The sequence below is a fragment of the Mustela nivalis genome (assembly GCF_964662115.1).
Source record: "Mustela nivalis genome assembly, chromosome: 5".
Taxonomy (NCBI): Eukaryota; Metazoa; Chordata; class Mammalia; order Carnivora; family Mustelidae; genus Mustela; species Mustela nivalis.
Genome location: NC_139024.1, coordinates 40,373,620 through 40,401,160, shown reverse-complemented (window position 1 = coordinate 40,401,160; position 27,541 = coordinate 40,373,620). Strand labels below are relative to the sequence as shown.

At 39.5% G+C, this 27,541-nt stretch overlaps 1 protein-coding gene across 2 annotated transcripts in view; it reads right to left on the bottom strand.

Annotated features, from left to right (window-relative positions):
- Positions 1-27,541, bottom strand: part of MDN1 (midasin AAA ATPase 1) — a 167,406-nt gene that overhangs the window by 58,425 nt on the left and 81,440 nt on the right. For both annotated transcript variants that reach the window (XM_082730557.1, XM_082730558.1), the window contains exons 35-52: positions 27,152-27,349; positions 25,236-25,444; positions 24,398-24,520; positions 22,266-22,463; positions 21,091-21,198; positions 20,489-20,677; positions 17,059-17,148; positions 16,693-16,956; positions 16,249-16,510; positions 10,217-10,376; positions 9,266-9,382; positions 8,019-8,227; positions 6,895-7,043; positions 6,320-6,531; positions 5,770-5,990; positions 4,761-4,874; positions 1,359-1,491; positions 23-138 (exon numbers count right to left, since the gene is read on the bottom strand). In XM_082730557.1, the coding sequence (XP_082586683.1) occupies positions 23-138; positions 1,359-1,491; positions 4,761-4,874; positions 5,770-5,990; positions 6,320-6,531; positions 6,895-7,043; positions 8,019-8,227; positions 9,266-9,382; positions 10,217-10,376; positions 16,249-16,510; positions 16,693-16,956; positions 17,059-17,148; positions 20,489-20,677; positions 21,091-21,198; positions 22,266-22,463; positions 24,398-24,520; positions 25,236-25,444; positions 27,152-27,349 (3,072 nt within the window). The remainder of the gene's footprint in view (positions 1-22; positions 139-1,358; positions 1,492-4,760; positions 4,875-5,769; positions 5,991-6,319; positions 6,532-6,894; positions 7,044-8,018; positions 8,228-9,265; positions 9,383-10,216; positions 10,377-16,248; positions 16,511-16,692; positions 16,957-17,058; positions 17,149-20,488; positions 20,678-21,090; positions 21,199-22,265; positions 22,464-24,397; positions 24,521-25,235; positions 25,445-27,151; positions 27,350-27,541) is intronic.

Below are 27,541 nucleotides of genomic sequence, written 5' to 3'. Positions count from 1 at the left end.
ATATAAAAGGTAAACTTCTCACCTTTATGGAACTCAAAGGACATTCTCAAAACACTATTTCTTAACTTTTTGCCACCAACAGAAACCAGATTTGCTTCAGTAAAAATACGTTTTTCCCGGTCAAGATACAGGATTGTCCTGAAATGAAATCAATAACATAACAAATATTACTGGTTACTAGTGTATTCTATTTTGCAATCACATCCTCTACCTGCTGAAATTTTGAGAATCCTTGGAAGATCAATCTCCTTCAACCTGCCATTCCTTTGCCTCCCTTCCAAATTCTGGACTAAAGAGATGGGAGGTAAAAGTGATGACGACTGTGTGTTGGACAAGGCGGGGGGAGACAGAAGGCTGGGAAAAGCTGCATCTAGGTAGACTGCCAGGCTTTGCTGTGATCCCACTAAATACAGTGTGAACTCTTGAAAGTGGCCCTCATAAAATTAACCTCCAGTGTTATAAGTTACCTGGGGAGGCAGCAGGGGGAGTTACTAGGAGGGGAGACAAGAGGGCCTTTGAAGTGCTGGTTCATACCATATGCATGAGTTCACCTTCTGAAAATTCCCCAAAACCAAATATACTCATTATTAAGTGTACTTTTCTATAATGTACATTATACCTCAATTATAAAATTATTTGTAAAATTATGGACATTGGGGAGGGTATGTGCTTTGGTGAGTGCTGTGAAGTGTGTAAACCTGGTGATTCACAGACCTGTACCCCTGGGGATAAAAATATATGTTTATAAAAAAATACAAAATTAAAAAAAAATTATTTGTAAAAATGTATTCCATTACACTGTTTGCCAATTAAAAAAATACTGCTGGCTATTACATTAAATGTGAGGAAAGACCAGCTTATATAACAATTAGGTGAATTTATATGTTGGGTATGCACATAAGGATGCAGGCTCCACATGTCTCCTCAACATTTAAGGGAAATGACGTGGACATAAGGCTGTGAGAGAATGAGCAGGTAAAAATGGGAGGAACTGCTAAGACTCATGAATAGAAAACAATAGAAATATGACTCTAGGTCATATGATAAAGGATTAACTGCAAAATAAAACACAATATTAACATTAAGCTAATTTATCTCTTAAAAGCATCCTATTAAATTATTAAGAACTTGCAGAATTTACAGGCATTTGGCATTCAGAGTTACTTCACTGAGCATGGAGCTTGAAGGCGAGGTGGTGATGAAGGGAATCCCATCTAACATCCCACCACTTCTTAGGTTCAGGAAATTAAACACATGTAAGATTAAACACATGTAAAAAGACAGTTTAGAAAAGGTATAATGATAAAGCTAGATTGTATAAGAAGGCCAACATGCCCAAAACAGCAGGCTTCACCTACTTGTTTGCAACAGACTCTAAAAGGGCAAAGAGCTGCTCAGGCTGGTCTGTTTGTGGGTCAAAGTCCACGGAGTTTCTAATGATGTCCAAAGCCTGCATATTCCATCGGGGGTCCAAAGGGATCACAAATTCATCTGGTTTAAAGAAACAGAACAAAAAATAGAACTTGGCAGTTAAACTCCCTGCCTAGAAAATTTCAGTGGAAGATTTGTACTGTCTTAATTTGATCACATTCAGTCCTGATGTTCAGAAAGAAAGAGAATAGGAAAATTGCTGGTTTCAGCCCACAACACTAGAAAAACATAGATCAATTGCTTTTACACTATTTCCTTTCTAAATACTAAATTTCGACTAGTCCTGAAAATTCACTCCACTGCAGGATATAAGGTAATCCCTCTAGAACATAAGCATTCCGACCAATACATTCACTTGCCCTGGTCCCACTGCTGGTCAGAAAACAGTCTATGAGCTTCATCACCCAATCTGTTGTCATTAAGCTCAAGAAAAACCTAACTCACATAGTGGCAAATGAATAAATATGTTTCATTTGCTTTCAGTAAGAAAAACCACTCAGGAGGCACCCAGGTAGCAAAGTCAGTTAAGTGTCTGACTCCTGGTTTTAGCTCAGGTCCTGATCTCAGAGTCACAGGATCTAGCCTGAGGGCCTGACACAGCATCAGTGTCAGGCCCTGACTGTGCGCACAGTCTGCTTGAGATTCTCCTTCTCCCTCTGCCAGTCCCCCGGCACTCCCATGCACAAGTGCACTCTTTCAAGAAAATAAATAAATCTTTAAAACACAAAAAAACAAAAACAACTCAAGATTTTGCTTTTAAAAGCCCTTTCTTGGGGCACGTGGGTGGCTCAATCAGTTAAGCATCCACCTTTGGCTCAGGTCGTGATCCCAGGGTACTGGGATCGAGCCCTGCATCAGGCGTCCCACTCAGCGGGGAGATTGCTTCTCCCTCTTCCTCTGCTGATCCCCCTGCTGTGCTCGCTCTCAAATAAATAAAGAAAATCTTAACAAAAATAAAAAATAAAAGCCCTTTCTTTGTAATCAGAGAATATAGTATTGTGCTGCTTCTTTGGCTTAAATTTGGCACCTCTTCTATAAAGCAGCAGTGATCAGATCTGACCCTTCTGTGGAGAACCCATGAGAACCCAAGGAATGAGGTTAGGACAAAACAATGGTAACATTAACATTAAGGTGGCTGGGTAGGTCAGTGGAGCTCATCAAGTATCTACCATACGCTAGACTAACAAATGCCTACTGTCAACAGCAAAGTACATGAAGGAGGGAACCCATATTCTAAAGTCCAGTAAGACTACATGATCCAGAGCTATACACTAGAAAAGGAAGATGAAGGCATACCTAGTATGTCCCAACAGTGGGCAAAGGATACCTACTAAAAAGGGAACCTGCTGCTCTACCCTAACACGGTTTCCAAAGACCAAAATTCTTTCATACTTGGGAAGCCAAAAGTTAAGCCACAACTTGATTACTACAGTAGTTTTCCCCATTATTTGATTTCTTCCCAAACATTTTCCTTGTTATCTTTAGTGTACATAAGGTCATTGGTTAGCACAAAATCATCATACATATTTTCTTCTAAACCAAATGGCAATGGTATATTTTGATCAATATCAAATGAAGACAGGGGTGGGAAATTAAAAATCTGATTCTATGAAAATATCCATAATTTCCTCATTAATCCCTATGTTTAATCAACTTTATATTATTTTCTTCAAGAAAGTGTGCAATCTTACTCCTTAATTAAAAATAAATTCTGGGGATGCCTGGGTGGCTCAGTTGGTTAAGCAGCTGCCTTCGGCTCAGGTCATGATCCCAGCATCCTGGGATCGAGTCCCGCATCGGGCTCCTTGCTCGGCAGGGAGCCTGCTTCTCCCTCTGCCTCTGCCTGCCATTCTGTCTGCCTATGCTCGCTCTCTCCCCCTCTCTCTCTGATAAATAAATAAAATCTTTAAAAAAAAAATAAATAAAAATAAAAATAAAAAAATAAATTCTGGAGGCGCCTAGGTAGCTCAGTCACTTAAGAATTTGCCTTCTGCTCAGGTCATGATCTCGGGGTCATGAGACTTAGCCCTATGTTGGGCTTCCTGCGCAGTGGGGAGTGTGCTTCTCCCTCTCCCTCTGCCCCTCCCCCCAACTCATCCTCTTTCTCAAATAAAATCTTTTTTTAAAAAAATAAAAATAGGGCGCCTGGGTGGCTCAGTTGGTTGGACGACTGCCTTCGGCTCAGGTCATGATCCTGGAGTCCCGGGATCGAGTCCCACATCGGGCTCCCAGCTCCATGGGGAGTCTGCTTCTCCCTCTGACCTTCTCCTTGCTCATGTTCTCTCTCACTGTCTCTCTCTCAAATAAATAAATAAAATCTTAATAAATAAATAAATAAATAAATAAATAAATAAATAAAAATAAAAATAAAAATAGGGGTGCCTGGGTGGCTCAGTCATTCAGCATTTGCCTTCAACTCCAGTTATGATCCCAGGGTGCTGGGATCAAGCCCTGGATCGGTCTCCCTGCTCGGCAGGAAACCTGCTTCTCCTACTCCCACTGCTTGTGTTCCCTCTCTTGCTGTGTCTCTCTGTGTCAAACAAATAAATAAAAAAAGAAAAAAAATTTTTTTTAACTAAAAATAAATAAATAAATAAATTCTGGGGGTTTTTTTTTTGTTTTTTTTTTTTTTAAGATTTTATTTATTTATTAGACAGAGATCACAGGTAGGCAGAGAGGCAGGCAGAGAGAGAGGAGGAAGCAGGCTCCTTGCTGAGCAGAGAGCCCAATGTGGGGCTCAATCCCAGGACCCTGAGATCATGACCTGAGCTGAAGACAGAGGCTTTAACCCACTGAGCCACCCAGATGCCCCCCAAAAGTAAATTCTGAATGGCTATTTCTTTTAACATTATGGTTTTAAAACTTTATATTTAAGGCTTTATAACTTTTATTAACTTTTATATTTTCTGAAGTAATTCACACTGTTTTGTTTACCCTTCAAGTCAAAGAGCTCGTAATTTAAAACCTTTTCTCTTAACAACTCAGAATGCTCTGAGTTGAAGGGATCTGAGAGATACGAATTTAATTCCCATATTTTTCAAATGAAAAAGCTCAAATGAAAAGCTAGTTTTTGGCTGAGTTGGGACCAGAGACCAGTCTTCCAACTCCTGTGCTCTCCCCATTATGCTGTGAATCATCATCATTTTTCAAAGACTAAAGGAAAAAGGGATGGTTTCAAACAAAGAAGTAGAATTTGCATCTGGATACTGTGAGTCTTCCAAAATACAGTGTTTATTACAGTGGCAGTTTTGACAGGTCTTTTTCCATAGACTTGATGGACCAGTTTCCTAAACTGTGCTGAGAACTCAAAATCAAATCAGGTGCAGTACCTGTTATATTTGGTTGTAATATTTTGATGACATTACTGACCCCAGCTGAGAGAGAATTTGAGTAAAAATTCCTAAGAGATGCAGCACTGGATTCCAAATGAATCTGTATTGATTCTGTGGAGGAAGGAGAAGAAAATGTTAATAGTAAAAGTAGAGTTGTCCAAGCAAACTTTTTGCAGTGATGGAAACATCTATAGTTGCACTGTCAGCCACTAGTCATGTGTTAGTAAGCACATGAAATGTGGCCAGTGCAACTAAGGACTGGATTTTAGATTTTATTTCATTTTAATTAATGTATATTTACATTTCAGTGGCTACCTGTGGCTGGTAGTGCTCATATAGGACAATGCAGATAATATATAAATTCCCTCTATACAATTTTAGACAGATCACATGCACCACACAATATACACATTCCCTGGCTAAGTTCTCATGCATAGAAAGGTTCATGTAAACTCAATTACTTTAGGCAACAAGTTCTACCAACAAACTCCAAGTCCTATACTTTGCAACGCATGCAATGTTGTTATTGTTGGGTTTTCCTCTTAAAATGAAAAAGTACAAAGAAATTAAGCATGAAACTTAGAGCACTAGAACTAAAATAAGTCTCTTATGCACTTTTAAGGGGAAATGAAGTTATCAAAAGCAACCTTCCCCAGAACGTTCTACAGTAGTACAGCAGCATGTTCAAAAAATAAACAGTAACATAACACTACACATTCTCCTTTTGGATTTGATAGGAAGGCACAAAATCCCAAAATGCTAAGGATTACATGGGGGAAAAGTTTCTCTTAGAACATATCTAAGGGCAGATATATATGTGCCTTAATTTTTTTTTTTTTTTTAACAGCTCTACAAACAATAATGCCAAGTCACAAATTTCTTGCTAGGAGATCTCCTGGTGACAATTTTAACAGTGTACTCACAGAATAACAAAGCTACCAAGGCACTAAAATAGCGCAAGTGTAAATATATTTGCCTATTATACAAATTAAGCTTTTTGACTCACCCAGCCCCTGTGGTATATTCTTGGCTAAATGATAAAGCCATTTAACTCTGAGCATCCAATCTTGATTGGTTGCTTTTTCTATAAGCAATTTAACAGCCATGGCCAGAACATCTGGTTCATCGATCCAGTGAGTATCCACTTCAACTGAACTGAATTTTAAGCTCTCAGGGTTAGAGGACTGCATAATTTTCTCTAAGTCTGGCAAGGTAAGAGGCTGAATCCTAAAATTCATTTGAAAAATAAGGCAAAGTCAGTAACAGAATCAACTTTCATTTTGTATGTCAAAGAACCAGGAATATAACTTTACAAATATTGGATCCAAGAGGTGAAGGGTAAAGATTAGTCCCCTTCGAAGAAGGACAATTAAAACACATCGAGTGAATAATAATAGTAAGGAGCAATGTTACAATGAACAAGGAAACTATGATAGCTAGTTAATAAATGACCACATTAACATTCTGGTCAAATACTTTGGGTCAAGACCACTACCATCAAAAAAAAAAAAAAAAGTCAAGATGCCAAAGAGACTCAAACCGAAGGTCTCACTGACCTGGCCCAGCTGCTGGTTTTCATGCTCATCCTGTTGAGGCAATACACTAAGATCTGTCCATCACTTCGGACTACAGACAAGTGAGAATCTTCCGTAGCAAAGAGAGCTGAAGGCAGAGAATCTGGCCACAGGCCCATGGCAAGAATGGAGTTACCCCAGGTTTCATGTGCTCGCAGAGAAAAAACATGTTTCTCCAGTAAAGCCTGCACAAGCTGGTTAAGAGATAAAAACACGTGGGTGTACAGGTAACATACAAGTGCTATCTCCAGAAACTAGCAGAGTATTAATAGTCTCCCAGGCCCTTTGTGATCATCTCATGACAACTCTCATCACAGCCTTCAATTTTCAACATTACAAGCTATATTCCACTTTGATGACAGCTAAGTTTCGAAGAAGTAATACTTACATTTAACCTATTTTCCAGGAAAATACTTAGATAGCAGATCTCTACTAGAGAGTAACTGAAGTGCTCTACTCTCAGCTCACTAAAGTTACCATCAATAGGAAGAATTTCCTCCACCTAAATAATGTAGAGTATTATAACTGAGAAAGCTCTTCCAAACAGTTCTTAGTACCTTCTGGTTTGCTGGTGAATGCTGGGAGCGGACATATGCCTCCCAGCACACTTCAGAAAAGGCTCTGTCTAAACTCAGCCCTCGCTGTAGGTACTGCACAATGAGTAAGGCTGTCTGAATTAGAGTTGAAATAGAGGATGTTGGAGAACCTATAAAAAAAAATATTGCCATTTATGAGCAACAGATTCTATAAAATGTCCAATGAAAACAGATAAATTCATCTTCACATCAAACTTCGTTCCACTCAAATCCACCCAATACTTACCCTTAGAAAACCTTCTAAGTGGAATCTAGGGTCTCAGTAGCACATTATAGACTTGTGGGAACATTCATATTCCTTCCCTATTCTGCCTCCCCCCTCCCTTTTTGGCTATCAAAAGTATATTGCTGGAAAGTGACAATTACAAGTATGACAAAGCCTGATAAAATATATCCTTAATCGAAAGTTGATACACAGTGAAGTAGCAAAATGAGCATGGCCTCATAATGGACGATGTGTTTTAAAATCCAACAGAACTACAATGAAACTTCACTGGCTTTGATGAATTACTCAACCTCCCTGAGCCCTATCTATAAAATGAAAACCTGCTCTGAAGAACTAATGTGAAGACTAAAAAAGCAACTGACATCGTACCTAACACACAGCAGTTACTTAGTAGATAGCATGTCATTTTTTTATCATTACCTTTGCTATTACTCTTGCCTATTCCTGTATATTTGGACATTTATAAGAAGTAAAACCTGTTTTAAGCAGCTTAAAGTTCTCTCTTTATTCTACCTTCAAAAGACTCAATGACCACCCTACAGATAAGAGGAACAAACTTTACAAATTTTAGTGCTTAAAGCAGTATTCCTTAAAATAAGGGTGTCAAATAAATCCATCAGAACTACCTGGGAAGCTTCTTTAAAATATTAATTTCTGTGCCTCACCCAGACTTGCTGAACCCAATCTCTTAGGGGAAAGAAGGACATCAGCGCATATACATTTTTAACACACTTTTCTGGTAATTTCTATTTGCATGTATACTAAATTTAAGAACTCCTAGGTTAGCAGTCAAATGGAATAACGTAAGAATTTCTAGGGGAATAAAACTCTGCAGAGGCCTAGAAGTCAAGCACCTTACCTACTACAGTGCTTTGGATTTCTGTGTGTAGAGCCAAAAGGCTGTTGCACACACTATCCCCCACCAACCCAAGGCTGTGCAGCAGAACTTTCATATCCAGGTCATCTGGGATGTTCCCATCCCCTTCTCCTGAAATGTAGATTTCAAGTCCACGGTTCCTCATAGCTCGGGATATTTCTCCATGAACAGGATCCATTGAGAGAAAAAGTCTAGTAATAGAGTAATTCAAAGAAAAATAAATTAAACTCCCAGTTGCAACCAATGATGTAGTTCAGCAACAATTAGTGAGGGCAAATCCTAGGTGGCTCCTCTTCAGGGAGCTTATCAAGGGAGATACCACTAACTCAAAGTCTGCTATTTTCACCCGTGTTCCACCTTCTAGTGCCGAAACGCATCACTATAGCAACATCAATTTCTCTAGACCTACTCTCTTTAGGAACTATTATTTATCCAGCGCACCTTTAAAGCTATCTGAGAATGTTAAAATTCTTATTTTCAGATATTCCCCAAATCAGATAGTGCTAATTCATCATTCTAACGTACCTACAGGGATCAGAAAAGAGAGCAATGTATTCTCCTGAAACAATTACCTTCATATATTCAATGTCCAGCAACACCTCCGCCTAGTCGCCTGACACCTCCAACGCTACACAGCGGATTCCCTGCTGACCTTCCCCATGTCAAACCTGCTCCTTTGCCAGTCTTCCCTTTCTCAATAAATGGTTCCCATATTTACCCAATTACTCAAGCCAAAAATTCAGGTAAAATCCTTGCTGCTTCTTTTTTTCAACCCACACATCCAACAGCAAATCCCATTCATATGGCCATCCTAGTCAAAGCTATCACATATCTTACCTGAACGACTGGAAAAGACTCATGTTCAGTTTCCCGCTTCTACCCTTTAGCCCCAACCCACTGCAAGGATCTTGCCTCTGTTTATTTTTTATTATTTCATTTTTTAAAGTAAGCTTTGTGCCCGACATGGAGCCTGAACTCACAACCCTGAGATCAAGAGTCACATGCTCTACCTACTGAGACAGCCAGGAGGCCCCTCTTGCTTACTGATGAACTCCCAGAGTCTGGCAAATAGCAAAGCCACCATAAATATGTATTAACTGAATCAATAAGTAGGTGAAGATACTTATGACTGGATGCATAAATATAACATGTAAGAAGGTCCTACTGAATGTCCACCTCCCCCACTAAGGGAGTCAGATTCTTAGAAGAAACTTAAGAGGCACAAATACCTGAAATTGGGATTTGGTGTTATGGTGGGAGTGGATCCATCTATCATTCCTCTCTCACTAAGAGTGAGAACACCTCCAGGTTCAAGCAAAGCATTCAAACGATCCAGCACTGATGGGCTGCACAAAGAATTCAAATACAATGGTGACAGACTGACGCGCTACACTGGTTCTACTTTTCCTTGTGCAGGCCTCCCTCTGTTCCCGACCCATGTCCTCCTTCAGCAAGGACCTCTTCCCCATATAGAACTGTGCTCGCTCTCTCCCCGTCCATCCCCCTTTTCACTCCCCAAGGCATGTTGCCCAGAGATTCATACACAGTAAATATACAAAATATTTGTTCCATGATTAAATAAATTAAGGAAAATTGTCCCATGATATAGCTCTTTCTTTTCTCTTTCCCCTTCCATCTCCCCAACTTCCCAACATTATCAAATCAATGTAAAGGCAAGTGGATTTCAATTCAAATCTTTTGAAAAACGCTCCAGGTAGAGAAACCCATCACTGGACCTGGAGTAGTTTCTATTATGCCGTGTGTTATGGCAGTTTTATGATATCTCTGTCCTTACTTTAGAATCAAAGCAAGACACACTGATGCACATTTACTAAATGTCTGCCCTGTAAAAGATCCTCCATTTCAAAAATCTGCCCTCAAGAATGCCCCTAACAAAAAGAGTATTTTTGATGTTAAATAAAAAGGTCTACCTCAAAAATGGTTGGAAAAGTAATCCAATTCTGTTAGCCTTCAATTTAGCTCAAAACAGTCAGACAGAACTAAAATCTTGCAGCTAATGACAACTACCTTCCTTCTCAACAGGCATCAGTCTACAGAATATGGTTGAGGATATGTTTCTAGCTAACAATGGGTTCAAAATGCCAGAACGTCCAGCTGGGGTTCTACTTTGACAAGCATATCCCAAATTTCAATCTTGTGATGAAGCAGAAGGTCCTTACTTGCAAAAGTTAACATTGTCCATCAAAAGCCAATCTCCAGACTTCAGAGCCTGAACCAACATGCTGTCAACCCATTCAAATGTGCCACGGCTGCGGCCGCTGGTGGACTGCAGAAGCTTCACACCAAAATTTCGGAACTCTTCCACAAGTTTGGCGAACTCTGAAATGTCAGCCACAGCACTTAATTTCAAACCATGGCAATAAAAAAAAAAAAAAGAAAGAAAAACAAACAAAAACCCCTAAGAGTTTTTTAAAAGAAAATTGGAAACTTAGGGCCAAGTTCTAAAAGTTTTGTAATGAACTATAGATAAAGGTTTCTGTTTTTGTTTTAACAAAACAAGTTAAAAAAAATTAGGTCTGGTAGCAGAAAATACTTTTTAATGGCTTTCTGAATTAATGGATAGGTAGAGGTGACTCAAAGGTGACAGAAAAGGTAAATACTCTTGGTTACAGTTTCTCAAATGGCACAAGGAGAATAATGTCTCCCACCTATGACTGCATTTTTATCAAATGAAAGGGCAGTAAAAGCTGGCACAATGAAAATCAATGTCATTAAACCAGGCTTTCTTCCTAAAGACCATATCATAGGATTATAGTAACAACTGCTATTTATTTGCTTAGTGCTTTATAGTTTATACAGCCCATCCCTAGAAAATTTTCAACTGTTCTTTTTTATTGGAACCTGCCTATGACTCTTATTCTTATCACAGAGCATAATGCACTGGACCCCATGAGGAATAAGAGTTCGACTTTATCTCTATGGCTAACAACTAAAAAACTATACAAAATATTTGAAACAGCTGCTTCCAGCACAGCACAGGGCTGTGGTACCTGAAGAAAGCAAGCCCTGTAATTGTCCTCAGTTTTTGCCTAGAAGCAATTTCTAGGAGAGGGAAAGCAGGAGAGGGAACTTTCAAACAAACCACAGAGGTCTCACTGATTTGAGTGGACAGACTGGAACTCAGGGAGGCCAAGACAACTAGAGTGAAGGGCAGAGCACTTGAGATGAAGGAGCTACTTACAGAGTTCCAGAAACCTAAATAAGGGCCTCTGAAGTCTTGGGCTAAGTAACAGTCTGCATGTGCAGGTAAAAGGTGAGGCTCCACAAGGATGGGAAAACTCGCAAGGAAAGGACAACTGCTGGGAGTTATGATTGGAAAATTCCCAGAGTTCATACAAGACTGAGTATCACTCCAGTTCCCACCAGCCACACTGAAAAGATGCCACTGAATACACAGGCCATTCGGCAGAGATGCCTAAATAGTGAGGTTAATCTCAGGGTGGCTGGGTGGCTCAGTCAGTTAAGCATCTGCCTTCAGTTTGGGTCATGATCCCAGAGTCCTGGGATGGAGCCCTATATCAGGCTCCCTGCTCGTGGGGAGCCTGCTTCTCCCTCTCCCTCTGTCTGCTACTTTCCCTGCTTGTGCACTGTCAAATATATAAATAAAATCTTTATTTAAAAAAAAAAAAAGTGGGGGGGGGGGCGCCTGGGTGGCTCAGTGGGTTAAGCCGCTGCTTTCCACTCAGGTCATGATCTCAGAGTCCTTGGATCGAGTCCCACATCGGGCTCTCTGCTCGGCAGGGAGCCTGCTTCCCTCTCTCTCTCTGCCAGCCTCTCTACCTACCTGTGATCTCTCTCTGTCAAATAAATAAATAAAATCTTAAAAAAAAAAAAAAAAGTGGGGTTAACCTAGCCCTAAAGTAAAGGTTACTCTGAAGTGACCTTAAAAAGCTTGAAATTAAGCTTGAAAAGATCAAAATGATCTGGTTCAACACGGCAGTGTAGAAAGATCCTGAACTCACCCTACCCCCATGCACACACTGAATTGACAGCTACATATGGGACAACTTCCTCTAAGAAAACCCTGAGGTCTGGTTGAGTAACAACTACATACCAGGCAAATGGAGGGGGAAAAACAAAACAAAACAAAACAAAAAACTACCTGCTACACTGAAGCAGGTAGGAAAGGCTGAGAAATAATCTCACCATAAACCCCCACCAGCATGCTGTGACCCACAACTGGGAAGGACCTGAAAACCTGGAACTTTTCACTATGGAGCAAATGGTTTGAACCACACAATAGAAATCCCAACTTTTTTTTTTTTTAAGATTTTACTTACTTATTTGACAGAGAGAGACACAGCGAGACATCGGACAAAGAGAGACATAGTGAGAGAGGGAACACAAGCAGGGGGAGAGGGAGAAGCAAACTTCCCACTAAGCAAGGAGCCGATGCGGGGCTTGATCCCAGGACCCTGGGATTATAACCCGAGCCAAAGGCAGACCTAACAACTGAGCCACCCAGGTGCCCCAGGAATCCCAACTTTTAAAACACGTGCCTGAAAGGCAAGCCTTCAAAACATCTATCTTCTAAAAACAACAGGGCTTGCATCCAGGAGCACAAGACTAATCAGAGAAAGGGCTCACACACTCAAGACTCCACCCCAGGGCCCAGCTCAGAGGCAACCAATTGCACTTGCGTTAAAGACACACCCTCAAGAGCAGGCATCTAATATAACATATACATCCTAGAGCCTGCTGGAACACTCTCCAGGGAAGAAGATTGGCAGGTGTCATCTTCGTGCTCTTCCTCTGTGGATCTCAGAAGCACCAGTACCTCCCAGAAAGTCTTTTACATAAATCTCAGGCCCTAATTTTTTTTAAAAAGATTTTATTTGTTTATTTGACAGAGAGAGATCACAAGTAGGCAGAGAAGCAGGCAGAGAGAGAGGAGGAAGCAGGCTCCCCGCTGAGCAGAGCCCAACGCAAAGCTCGATCCCAGGACCCTGGAATCACAACCTGAGCCGAAGGCAGAGGGTTTAACCCACTGAGCCACCCAGGCGCCCCATCGGGCCCTAATTTTTATAGTTACTACCCAGAGATGCCTCGGAGCTTGAGTTCCGATCCCATGGGACTATAATAAATCAGTGTCACCCAGTGCTGTGAATTGTGTAAGTCTAATGAATCATAGACTGTACCCCTGAAAGAAAAATACATTTACATTTTATGTTTAAAAAAATAAAAAATAAATAAATAAATCAGTGTCACCCAGAAAGGAGATAAAGTTGATAAATTCTACCAAACATTCAAAAAGAATAATTATCCATCTTTCTTTAACAACTCCTTTTTTCTCTTTTCTTTTCTTTCTTTTTTTTTTTTTTTTTTTTTTTTTTGAGGCAGAGAGCATGAGCAGAGAAAAGGGTCAGAGAGAGAGGGAAAAGCAGACTCTCTGCTGAGCAGGGAGCCTGATGCAGGGCTTGATCCCAGACCCTGAGATCATGAACTAAGCCAAAGGCAGACGTTTAACCAACTGAGCCATCCAGCCACCCAGGCACCCCTCTCAAAACACTTCCACCAATTTAAAAAAAAAAAGAAGAAGAAGAAGAAGAAGAAGAAAAGGGAACTTTTCCAAACTCACTTTATAAAGTCAGCATTACCCTGATACCAAAACTAGACAAGGATGCCGCAAGAAAATTTCAGCCTGGCTGGCTCAGTTGGTAGAGTATGCAGTTCTTTTTTTTTTTTTTTTTTTTTTAAGATTTTAGTTATTTATTTGACAGAGAGAGATCACAAGCAGGCAGAGAGTCAGGTGGGGGATGGGGGGAGCAGGCTCCCTGCTGTGCAGATAGCCCAATGCAGGGCTTGATCCCAGGACCCTGAGATCATGACCTGAGCCAAAGACAGAGGCTTAACCCACTGAGCCACCCAGGTGTCCCTAGAGTATGCAATTCTTGATCTGAGGGTCATGAGTTCAAGCCTCATACTGGGCATGGAGCCTACTTAATAAATACTGATAAATATAGATCCAAAAATTCTCAACAAAACAATCAGCAAACTAAATTCAACAACAAAGCAAAAAGAACATACACTATGATCAAGTGGGATTAATTCTAGGGATGTAAGAATGGTTCACTATCTGCAAATCAATGTGATACCACACATTAACAAAATGAAAGATAAAAATCATATGATTATTTCAGTAGATGCAGAAAAAGCACTTGACAAAATTCAACATCCATTCATGATTTAAAAAATCTCTTAATATAAAAGTGGGTATAGACGGAATATGCATCAACATAATAAAAGCTATATATGGCAAGCTTACAGAAAACATCATTACTTAACAATGAAAACCTAAAAGCATTTTCTCTGAGATCAGGAACAGGACAAGAATGTCTACTCTCACCATTTTATTCAAGACAATAATGGAATTCCAGGCCAGAGTAATTAGGAGAGAAAAATAAGAGGCAACCGAACTGGAAAGGAAAATTGTCACTATCTGTAAATGACATAATACTACCTACAGAAAACCCTACACACACACACACACAGAATAAATACATTGAGTGAAGTTGCAGGATACAACACCAATATACAAAAAACCATTGTGTTTCTATACACTAATAATAAACTATCAGAAAGTTCAACTGAAACAATCACATTTACACTCACATAAAAAAAAGTACCTAGGAATAAATTTAACCAAGGAGGTGAAAGATCATGTTGGAAACTCTGAGCCATTAAGAAACTGATGAAGACATAAATAAATGGATAGATATCCCCTGTTCATGGGCTGGACGAATATTGTTAAAATGTCCATACTATCCAAAGCAATATACAGATTAAATATAATCCCTATCAAAATTCCAGTGTATTTTTCACCAAAATAGAACAAATAAGGCTAAAATTTGTATGGAACCTCAGAAGACCCAAATAGCCAGGGCAATCTTAAAACAAAGAACAAAGCTGGAGGCATTGGGTTCCCTTATTTCAAACCATATTTCAAAGCTAAGGTAATTAAGACAGCATGATACTGGCATCAGAACAGACACATCCATCAGTGAAACAGAAAAGAGAGCCCAGAAATAAACCCACACATATATGGTCAATTAATTTACAAGGGAACCAAGAATACACAATGAGGAAAGGAAAATCTCTTCAATTAAAACAGTTCTGGGGGAATTAGGTAGCCACATACAAGAGAATAAAACTGTACCATTTGTCCTATACTACATACAAAAATTCAAAATTGATTAAAGACTTGAATGAAAGACCTGAGACCATAAAACTCCTAGAAGAAAATGTAAGTGGTGAGTTCCTTGACACAGGCCTTGGTGATGATCTTTTTAAATATGACACCAAAAACAAAAATAAACAAGTAGGACTATATCAAACTAAAATGTTTTGGAACAACAAGGGAACCATCAACAAAATGAAAGGGTAATCTACTGAATGGAAGAAAATATTTGCAAGTCATATATCCGATAAGGGACTAATATCCAAAATATATATATATATATATATATATATATATCTTTTCAAGTTAGTGTTTTCATTTTCTTAGGCTAAATACCCTGAAGTGGAATTGCTGGATCATATGTAGTTCCATTTTTAGTTTTGTTTTTTTTTAAGACTTTATTTATTTATTTGACAGACAAAGATCACAGATAGGCAGAGAGGCAGGCATCGAGAGAGAGAAGGAAGTAGGCTCTGCACTGAGCAGAGAGCCCAACGCGGGGCTTGATCCCAGGACCCTGAGATCATGACCTGGGCCAAAGGCAGAGGCCTTAACCCACTGAGCCATCCAGGTGCCCCCATTTTTAGTTTTTTGAGGAACTTCTGTACTGTTTTCCATTGTGGCTATACAAATTTACTTTTTCACAAGTAGTGCACAAGGGTTCCCTTTTCTCCACATGCTTGTGAACACTTGTTGTTTCTTATTTGATTATAGCCATTCTAATAGGTGTGAGGTGATCTCTTACTCCAGTTTTGATTTCTATTTCCCTCAATCATTATGAGCATAATTTCACGTACCTGTTGGCTATCTATAGGTCTTCAGAAAAATGTCTGTTTAGACCCTCTGCCCAGTTTTTAATGGGTTTGCTTGTAATTTTGCCATTGAGATATAGGAGTTATATATATATTACACATTGGTAAAAAAAAATTACAGATATTACCTTACAAATATATTACTACCTATATATGGACAATGCTACCTACATATCTGATACACACATCCAAATACACACACCTGCCTTAGAGTAGGAGTTGATTTTATTGTTGAGTCGCTGCATGAGCAATAATACTGCTTCCAGCTTGTTGACAATCTCCATTGTGATACCTTTACCACCATCTCCAAGACACTTGGGCTTATAGGTCAGAACGAAGTGACTCCAGGCTCGCAGCACTACTTCTGCATCATCAGCACTGATAAGGAGGCTGTCTCTTAACAGTGCCCTTACAGTGCCCTCCACCTTTTCTAGGAGCTGCCTCCACGGCCGCGTAAGATCAACCTGAAATTTCCAGAGCACAAACCCATTATAGCCACTGGCCAGAGTCAAAAGAATACTCTTTTAAATTAAGAAGCAAAAAACAAAAAACAAAAGACTACTTGTAGTCACCAACACAAAAGACCATCAGTCAGACCACAGCATTATATGTGTTTTGCCCAAAAAAGTGAAGACAGACCGTTTACCTGCTCAAATCCACCCAGAAGCTCTGTAGTGTCCATTGCACTGTTCATAGCCATGATCTTTAATGTGTGACCAGTAAGGTGTGCCAGAAGCTGGACCAGGCTACTCTTGCCCACAGAGGCTGGCCCCACAAGGATGACCATCCAGCTCATCTGCACACACTTCATAATAGATTCCAGAGACCGTAACGACTGGTGCAGAAGTGATAGGGGACGGCGGGACAGGAGAGGAACGTAACTGCCACGGGAAAGGACTGAGTAGCCCAGCTGAAAAAGACATGCCAGTGAGATTTCACAAGTGTGTCTAGTTGTGGGAACAGAGGAAATCAAAGGAAAATGTAAAATAGAAAATATTCCTACATGCCTCACCTGAACATCATAGGGAGTAATATGAAATAGTCTGGTTCCCATGTATGGGTTGGTACTTGAATTAAACACATCCTTGAATACAGCAATGACCTAAATGAAGACAATACAATTAAAGTGCAAACCATTCCACCAAATTCTAGCCAAACCTTCTAGATAACATACACAATAACAAGAGTCAGAATACTCTGAGTGAACACTAGTCACAATTTTCTTATCCTTTTGAATTTTCTCTTATAAACTTCCTCTTACAGATTATATTAAACTAAATCTTGAGGATGAAAGCAAACTGGAACCCAAGCAAAGAACAGTCATCTAGTAAACTATTTGAGATTCCAGTTGAGAATGTATCATAAATTAAAGTCATGGATATTATGGCAAATCTACAGATGAAAAAATCAATCATCATCCAAGATATCACCTAAAAAGGCAGAAGAGACTAGTAGCCTGAAGATTATAAAGAACACTGACAATTTCGTGAGCACCTACTATGTGCCAAACATTGTAGACATGCTTTAACAGATTATTCTGATTCTTACAGCCTTGCAAAATAGGTATCATTTCCACTTTATAGATATGGAAAATAGAATTCAGGAGAGTTATAAGGATTTACTAATGGTTAGTAAGTGATTTTTAAATCCAAGCCAGTCTCACTCGAAAACACCATTTTAGCCTAAGTTATATAAATAACTATATATATAAATAACTAGAATGACGACCAATGCTAGTTATCTGATTATTTATATTCAGTTATCCCTTCCTTATTAGAAACACAATTAGAAAACTTGCCATTAGCCCTACTTCTTTTCTGGATTTCTTTTTAAGAGGAGTTGGGGCAGGGAGAAAAGCTAAGGGTGTATAAAATACACTAATTTAGCCCAGAGCAGCACAAAAAATTCCAGCCACCCAGAATATGTATACCAAGTTGCATGTTTCTAACAAAGCAGTAATACTAATATTAATCACTGTACAATGGACTTTAGTCAGAAGATAAAAATATTATTATTTTTAAGTTCTAGGAATAGAATGTATGGCATGGTGACTATAGTCAATAATACTGTATTGCATTATTTGAAAATTGCTATGAAAACAGATTTTAAAGTTGCCATCAAAAGAAATAGTCTCGGGGCCCCTGGGTGGCTCAGTGGATTAAAGCCTCTGCCTTCGGCTCAGGTCATGATCCCAGGGTCCTCGGATCGAGCCCCGCATTGGGCTCTCTGCTCAGTAGCAAGCCTGCTTCCCTCCTCACTCTCTGCCTGCCTCTCTGCCTACTTGTGATTTCTGTCTGTCAAATAAATAAATAAAATCTTAAAAAAAAAAAGTCTTTTGTACTATGTAAGGTAATGTGTGTTAGACTTACTGCAGTGGTCATTTCACAATGTATACAAATACTGAATCATTGTGTTCACCTGAAAATAATATGTTGAATGCTAATTATACCTCAACTAAAAAAATTAATGAGTTTGAGAAATATCAGGAAAAAAGTAATAAAGATAAAATCATTATCAGTACCAAACCTTGATGAGGAGTCAAAAAGCAGCACAGGAGAAAAGTGTTCCTGTCACATACTTTTGTGACCAGGCGTTTGATGATCTTGCATTTGTACTCCAAAGCATATTATACTCTCCACTCCCTGACAGTCTACCAGAACTAAAATTATAAATACTTTCACAGTGTAGTTGGTTTAGTTTTATAAAGACAGATTCAATTTACTCAAACTCTTCCAGCCTTGATAGGCCCTTCTCCTATTACTATTTTCCCTCACTTTGGATGTGTGTCCGTGTGAATTCAATAATTAACATAGAGAAACGAAGAAAACCTTCCATACCTTACACTGACATTCCATCTGACTAACATCAAATACCCAATAATTAGCCAGCATCTGGCCACAATGAATACAGTATAAGTAGTAAGCAGATGAAGAAAATAAAATTACTAGTTGATGGTATATGAATTATATATAATGAAATTATATTTTAAAAAACTAGGTGAGGGGCGCCTGGGTGGCTTGGTGGATTAAAGCCTCTGCCTTTGTCTCAGGTCATGATCCCAGGGTCCTGGGATAGAGTCCCGCATCAGGCTCTCAACTTAGCGGGGAGCCTGCTCCCTCCTCTCTCTGCCTGCCTCTCTGCCTGCTTGTGATCTCTGTCTGTCAAATAAATAAATAAAACCTTTAAAAATAAATAAATAAAATTTAAAAATAAGAAAAAAAACTAGATGAATATTTTGTCCTAATACAATGACTAAAGGCACTTGTACATAATGAATGAGTCAACATTTGGCTGCAACTGGGATATGAAAGCAAAGTTCTAGGCTGGAGTGCTGGCTCTACCACTCACTATAGGTGATACTCCATGACTGTGGGCATTGAGTCCTCATTGGTTAAGAGGTCAGGACAGTGCCTCCTGCCTGTAGCTACTGTGAATATTCTGTGAGACTGGACTTTAAATACCACAAAACAAAACGAACACATTATTAGTTTATTAAGCTAGGAATTCTAGTGTTATTTACTGTTTACAAAGAGGTATTTTTATTTCCATTCAGATACAGAATATTCTTTTGTGTACCTACTTACACTTTGTAGATTAAAGACTTTGTAACTCAAAGTTTCTTTAAAAAATGGAAAACTGACCCCCTCTACTGAGTATCACTTGTCTCCTCCTGTTTCTCCCCTTTGCACCTTGAAAGAGGCTAAAGACCTAGTTCTTTATTACTGGGGGGCAATACTGTTTAAAGGAGGTTTGCAGTAAAGGGATTCAGATGGATAAATGAAGTATGTACTCTGAAGCAAATTACTCTGCACTTTGAGACACTGAGGTAGGTGAACCTTCAGTTTCCTTCCTTAACTTTTTTCCCCCAGTTTGTGTTTTATTGACACCAGTGCTCAAGCTTCGACCATGTACTTCCTCAGTGGGTAGAGCTGCTCCTTCTGCGGCTGCTTCTCGGTCTTCAGCTCTTCCTCGTGCTAGTTCAGCCAGCGGCACGTGACGCATGTCTTCTTGGGCCGCAGACCCAGGGGCTTGCACTTCTTACCTTTGTAGAATTTCCTGCCTTAGTTCTCTTTCTGGTTGATGACTGTGAGAACACTGGCAATGGATCCGCCAACAACTTGGACCTTGGAGAGCTTGGAAGCCATGCCACCTGTCCCTCTGGCAATGTGCAGCTGGGATGGCTTCACCTCAGCTCTTCCAGCAGTTTAAGCAGCTCCTCCTTCTTGCCACGAAGGTCTCAAGGTTTCATCTTGGCCCTGTCTGCATAATCCATTGCTGCCGCCGCTGGGAAGAGACTGACGGAAAGAGCTCTTTCCTTAACTTCTAATTTCTAAGCAGCTTTAGTGAGTTTAGTATTAATTAGTGAGTATGCCCTTTCTCTCCCTTAGGAAGAAATCAACTTACAGATGGAAAGAAACACAAAGAACAAGTATGAAACTCACCTTTTCTTTGTCTTCCTTAGTTCTCATTCTCTCACCATAGACCAAAAACACATGCTGACCAGGATCATAACACCCAGGGGACTGGTCAACTAGCATCAACTGACACCAGCGGAAAAGGTCCCGAAGGTTGAATTCCCAGGGTCCTCCTTTTTGCCCCCATTTCTTCTCAATAGTCACTTCATGATCAATCTAAAAAGAAAACACCATTATTGGGAAACATGTCCCATTGCTAAGCACACTGCATTAAGTACTATCAATGTACTACAAATGCATACATAATCTGAAACAGAAATTAGGTTTGATACCAAGTCTCTTTTTACCAACCCACACATCTAAACCAGGAATACTCTTAGGTGCCTCGTTAGCGCAGTAGGTAGCGCGTCAGTCTCATAAACCAGGAATACTCTTGTAGGCATTAACACTGACAAGATCTTAATAACCATAATCCTCAAATGAGTATTTTTTTTTCCAGCAGAAACATCTACAATTCAATGTGATTTATTTTAGAGAGACTGATAAATTTGATAGTGTCCCACAATGAAAAAATGATGGTTCTATTACAGCATGAAAATAAAAAACAATTAATACAAGTAGGTACTTACTCGGTTGTTGAAAGCAACCATCTTCTTAACAATATTTTTGTCAATGGCTGGAAACAGAGTACTAGCAATGAACTCCATGTCAATTACTGTAAGGGGGTCCACAAAGACCTACAGAATCCATAAAGAACATGAAGAAATACTATTGCTTCTCTTTACTGAATACCAGGAAGAACTACCAATTACAAAGTAAAATTGTTATTTAACACCAAAGTAACAGTACCTCAGTTTAGAAATACATAAAAATTGTTAGAGAAATCTCTTTTCTTACATTTTTAGGATACAGAATCCTGTAAAATATTTGAAATACAGGGCAACAGAGGTTTTGTTGTTAGCTCCACTCTAATGAATTAAAGAAAAAAAGATAACATACAACTTAAGTGTATTTGTTTTTATTTTTAAGCATTTCTGTCTTTTTAAATTTCCTATGTATATTATGTCCTCAAAACTAGATGGTAAGGCATAGGAGCAGTTACTTCAAAATCTCAACTTTCAACTTTTCAGTATGTTTGAAATTCCTCATAATAAATTATTCTGAAAAGATCCTCAGTGAATTATGAAAAGGGACATCAAAGAAAGCCAACATCCAGAGCCATTTCCAAATCCATAGGCTAGTCAAATTTTGACAAATAAATATTAAAACAAGTAAGCATATGTGTATAGATACACATACACACTCTCCAACCTCTGCAAACGAGAATAAAGATAGTAAGAAAGACATCAAATGTTAATAATGATTGACTCTGGTATGGAGAATACTGGATTTTTTATTCTTCTGGTAGTTTTCTTTTCCTTCTTACTTTAACTAAAATGCATTATTTTCATCATAAAAAAATTTTCAGTATTTTAATAGATCACGTAGACACCTGGAAAGGTAAAAAACTGGTCTTGCTCCTGAGGATAGTAATGGAATTCCTGGAGGGGTGGTTATCTTACCCTCCACTAACTGATAACACACCGGTTTTCCAGGACTGGAGACAAAGGGACACATACCTGAAGAGAAGTGATGATGGGAATCAGTCACATTAATATTCACCATACAGAGACATGGAATTGAGAAACAGATCATTAAATCGATGCTCTCTCATTCTCACAGTGAGCATCCTCATAGGTATGTGCCTCAGCCCTAACAGCCCCAACACTCCACCTTCGGTCTCCATGGCAACAGCAAATCTTACCTGAGTGAATCTGTTAAGGAAAGACCTTGGCAAGCCTTTCCTCCCACCTCCTTGTCTAAAAGGATTTTGACACCCAAAAATCTTCGTCTTTTCATGCTGTACTTGAAAACTCATTCCCAACTCAGGAACATAGATTTCTCCTCTGTGGTCAAAACAAGCATTGAGTCCTTCCAATACAGACTGAGAAGCCAGGTTGAGCTATTTGAACAAAGTATATATATTTATTACATATGCTATATAACTATAAAAAAAAATGTATAAAACCAGAATAGTATTGTCTTCAGGAGGAAGAAGCTCAAACAGTACTGATAACATTCCATTTTTTAAGATTTATTCATTTTTTGAGAGAGAGACAAAGTGGGGGGAGGGAAAGGCAGGGGAAAGAGAATCTCCAGCAGACACCCTGCTGCACACAGAGCCTGCCATGGGGCTCCATCCCATAACTGCAAGATCATGACCTGAGCCAAAACCAAGAGTTGGACATCCATTGTATTCACCTATACAGACTTGTACATCCCAGCTTACCAAAAAAACATGCCAGTACACAGATCTCATTTTTGCACTGTGAGATCTTTAAAGATGAAGACTGCTCTTTATATACTTAAATTATCTTCTCCAGCTAAAATACTGAATGAAATCTCTGAATGGGTTTCAAAGTCATGATATAAACTACATAAAGTAGATCGACATGGCTAATGTTCACCAACATTTTTGTGAACAAGAACAAATACAAGGAGTTTCTGTGCCAAAAATGAAAAGAGCTGAATGGAGGTCTTCAGATGCAGAGTTTACAGCTCAGGGATGCAAAGTATGGTAGTTTTAAGGTAACATAGGAAATTCAATTAGGAAAATGAGAAATCAATAAAATGCAAAGGGACAAAAAAAAAACCCCAGATTCTATCAGAATTTCCAGTGTCATGTTTACATGAACACTACAAAGCACAAAATCCACGGAATATTCCCAAACATGTAAAACTCTAAAAGCTACTCTTAAATGTGACTTAGTTAAGAATGTCTTGGGTCGGGGCGCCTGGGTGGCTCAGTGGGTTAAAGCCTCTGCCTTCGGCTCAGGTCATGATCCCAGGGTCCTGGGATCGAGCCCTGCATCAGGCTCTCTGCTCAGCGGTGAGCCTGCTTCCTCCTCTCTCTCTCTGCCTGCCTCTCTGCCTACTTGTGATCTCTGTCTGTCAAATAAATAATTAAAAAAAAAAATGTCTTGGGTCACCTGGATGCATTTCCACCCAACAGGACTATGGTCTGAGGCCTTAAGCTTTAAAACTGAGCATTTTTCCCCCTGGCTAAAGAATATAATACTACCAGGCATCTTTTTCCAAAAATCAGGGAGATAGGACTCACCACTCTCCTACTATGAGAAGTAGGAAGAAGCTCAGCTGAAAAGTAACCCCATAGCCTGGCCTCCAACTTCAGACCCAAAGACATCTAAATCTTGGAGAGCCGCTGGGGCCAGTCTTAAAAGTTCTATCCACAACATTCTGGTCACACCAATCATTTAAACTTCACCACTACTTCCCAGCCTTTTCCTGGATTAATAAGGCATATGACTAGATGCCATTGCCCATAGCTTTAAATTTTTTATTTCTGTACACTCCAGCTGCCTGCTGGTCACTAAGTTTCAGCATTTATCCCAGGTATCATGAGGGGCTCTGTTCTTCCAGTCAATAACTTACCCATAAGGCACATGTAACACTGACCATTTTCTCACCACTTTTTTTTTTATGTCTCTTAAGATAACTTCCTGCAGTCTCTCTGTTGCTCTTATAAAACATGTGGTTGACACTGTAAAAAACCCATGAAATAAATACAAAATACAAAGCCAGCCAGACACCAAAGAATAAACCAGTGAAGAGGACAGTTTTTCTCTGGAAGCTGGCTTATAACAGCAGGTGTCAGTGGCTTGTATATACAAGGGTTTCTAGATATGCTTTCTGACAAGTGACTTTTCTTATTCTTCAAAGGAACCGTGGAGGACTTTTCTTCGTTAGAAATTTGTCTGTACTAGCAAAACAGCATGACCTAATTATATGAAAAGTAAGGTATGCCTTAGCAATATAAAAGTATGACTGCTTTTCCCATTGTGACCCTATGCTTGGCATGACGGATAGCTCTCTCACCTCATCCAACACAACCCAATGGCCTGCCTTCAGAGCTGCCAGCAACGGACCATCTCGCCAGGCAAACTCTCCTCCCTTGCCTCCTTCAACAGGTAGATCTGCTCCAAACAGGTCTGTGATGTCCTTTGAGAGGAGGCAGAAAGGAGGAAAAGTCAATATTACATAAAAGAATTAACTAGATCCCAAGACCCTAAATCTAACATGATAAATTCTTGGGCCTTATGCCGCTTTTCCTTTTTATTCCAAGACAGAACTAATCAATCCTAGCGCTCTTTACCAGGACCCCAGACATGCCTCCAAGGACCTTCTCACCACAACACTGCAACTTATCAGTTGATTGGAGCTGGAGCTCTAGATCAGTTCTTAACTGTCGCTATACTTGGAAATTAATTAGTGAGCTTTACACAAAACAAAACAAATAAAAATAAAACAAAGACCAGTAGCAATGCCCAGGCCCTGCTCCCAGACCCCACTACTGGAGAGTCTTATTTGTCACCTCTTGTCCTGTGAGAGTATTTAAAGGAGATTTTATTCCTATTACATTTTTAGAAAGGACAAAAATAAAGAAGGCTCTGTTATAATAAATACTGAATTGGGCAATTATCTCTCAAAAGACAATGAAATTAAAGCATCGAGAGAATAATATTACAGATATCAGTTATAAATAAATCTAAAAGGAGACTTAGTTTGGAAGGTCATGTTGCTGTAGTCTTTATCACCATGAAATGTTTGGGATTCTGAAAATGTCCTAATTATTTCTGATTAAGAAACTCTATAAACAGATACAAACATTACTCCCTATACTCATCCTCATCAGCTGCAGGATGACTAAGCTTACCGTCTGCTCTGACAAGTTGATTCGAACAAGGATGTTGCCTGAAGCCTTTGCTAATGCTCCCACCAAACTTGTTTTGCCCACACCAGGGGAGCCCTCCAGGAGAATGGGTTTGTTCAGTTTTGTAGCTCTTAAGAGCCTTTGGGCATTCATAGCTGTGGTGCCTGCACTGAGTGCATAGTCGGCAACATTATTCCTGTGAAGGACAGGTCCTTAAGCAGAGAAAAGAAAAGCCACATATTAGCTGGACGTCAACCAAATCACACTTACATGTCAATGCCAAGATTTTAAGAATCTAACAAACAGACTTTCAGTGAGCGAAGCACCATCTATAGTGAAAATGCTCAGCCCTGTTTCAACATTTCCCCACTTTCAGGTTATAAAATCCTTTGAAGGAATAGCCAGCAGCATACGTTATTCAACTGTGCCTACTACTCAGGTCTCTCCAGCGCTTATACCTAAGTATATACTCACTTACATAGGTCTAACTGCAAGCACATGTTCCTCCTTTTACAACCTACACCTGGAATTACTACATGTACTTGCAAAATTTACCTTTACAAGTAAGTATATTCTTTTTAAGATTTTATTTATTTATTTGACAGAGAGAGAGAGAGCACAAGAAGGCAGAGAGACAGGTGGGCGGGGGCGGGGGGGGAGGGAGCAGGCTCACTGCTGAGCAGAGAGCCCGATGCCGAACTCGATTCCAGAACCCTGAGATCATGGCCTGAGCCAAAGGAAGAGACTTAACCCACTAAGCCACCCACGTGCCCTATCTGTTTAAGAGTCAAGTGTAAGTTCAGTGTGTAGGCCACAGTGTGTGTTTCCACAGAAGTAATTTCATCCAAGGTTTTTAGGCCTCCAAGAAAATTCAGGATGCATCTTTAACCCATAATCTAGCTGAACTGCAGACTAATAATAGTTTTATAGGGCTTAACATTTGTGTCACTGCATCTCCTGGAAGAAACTTTTCTATACCAGTTTGGAGGGCTAGGATTAACATCAATTACCTCAGCTGTGGAAGCAGAAGCAAGGAACACCTTTGTCCCAGGTCACTAACATATAGCTCCTACATGAGAGTCCTGAATATTATGATGATGACTTAGGGAAATTAGATCATTGAATGTACCATCGGGGATGAAGAGTACTACTGAAGAGAGAGAGGGAAAAGGGTGATACTCCGTTTGGCCAGGAATCTAGGCTGGTTTTGTTCACCACTGAACCCTCAGTCACTGCCACTGTTCCTCTAAGCGTTTCAGGCATTCAACAATTATTAATGTAAGGTGGGAGGAAAGGAAAAGAAAAAGATGACCCTGCTACAGAAGCAATAATCTGAAAAATTACTAATGCCTTCTAAGATCTCTAATCTACCTCATTTAAATACTTGGTAAGAGCAATCTAGTAAGAAAGAGAGCAAGGATTCCAACTGAAACCCACGTGAGTTTTCCATTTAATCATTCACTCATTCATCCATTCACTCAATCATCAGACATTTTCTGAATGCCTTTGGCTGCTAGAAAACATCTCAGGTGTCAGGAACAGGAAGATAGGGACACAATTCCTGCCCACAAGGGCTCACAAAACTATTTTGGTAAGCAGTGATGAGGATCTATAGTTGATACATTATGGGTTGAATTACCACTATAGGAAAGCTCTTGTTCTGAGCACCAAATTAAAAATAAATGCATTTTTTAAAGAAAATTTATTCACAGATTAAAGACTGTACTTGCCCCTATTTTTATGTCGGTTATCTGTTTTTAATTATTTATGAAATTATAGTTGGTTATACCAAGTCAAATTCTAATTCAGATAACTAGTTTAAAAATAATCATGCATAGGATACACTAAAAGTCACAGTAAAAGTCAAGTACCTATGATCTACAAGAGTAGAATCTTCATTTACTTAAAATCATTCTTACCCCTTGGTATAAAAAATGGATGAATTCCCCAAAGGTTATCTATTCCAGTAAATTCTTTGGCCTTGAGTCGGTCATAAATCTTCAATTCGTTTTTTTGACACTCAGTAAGTCGCACTATCTTGCAAAGTTTCTTGAGTAGGAATTTCAGACATTCTTTGCGAGCCAAGAGAGCCGTACCAAACCCTGAGGAAGTTGCCCCTAAAAGACAGAGAATCGGTACATCAAACAACAGCACGACATGACACCAAGCTTCCCAACTGCTCATCAGGAGCGCTTGGGTGGTTTCCAGGGGAAATGAGGTTCTTGCTGAAGTTAACCCAAAATGCAATCACTACTGTAGATAGTCCGAAGGCAAAAGTCTGGATCCCCACAATTGACAGATTGGCAGCC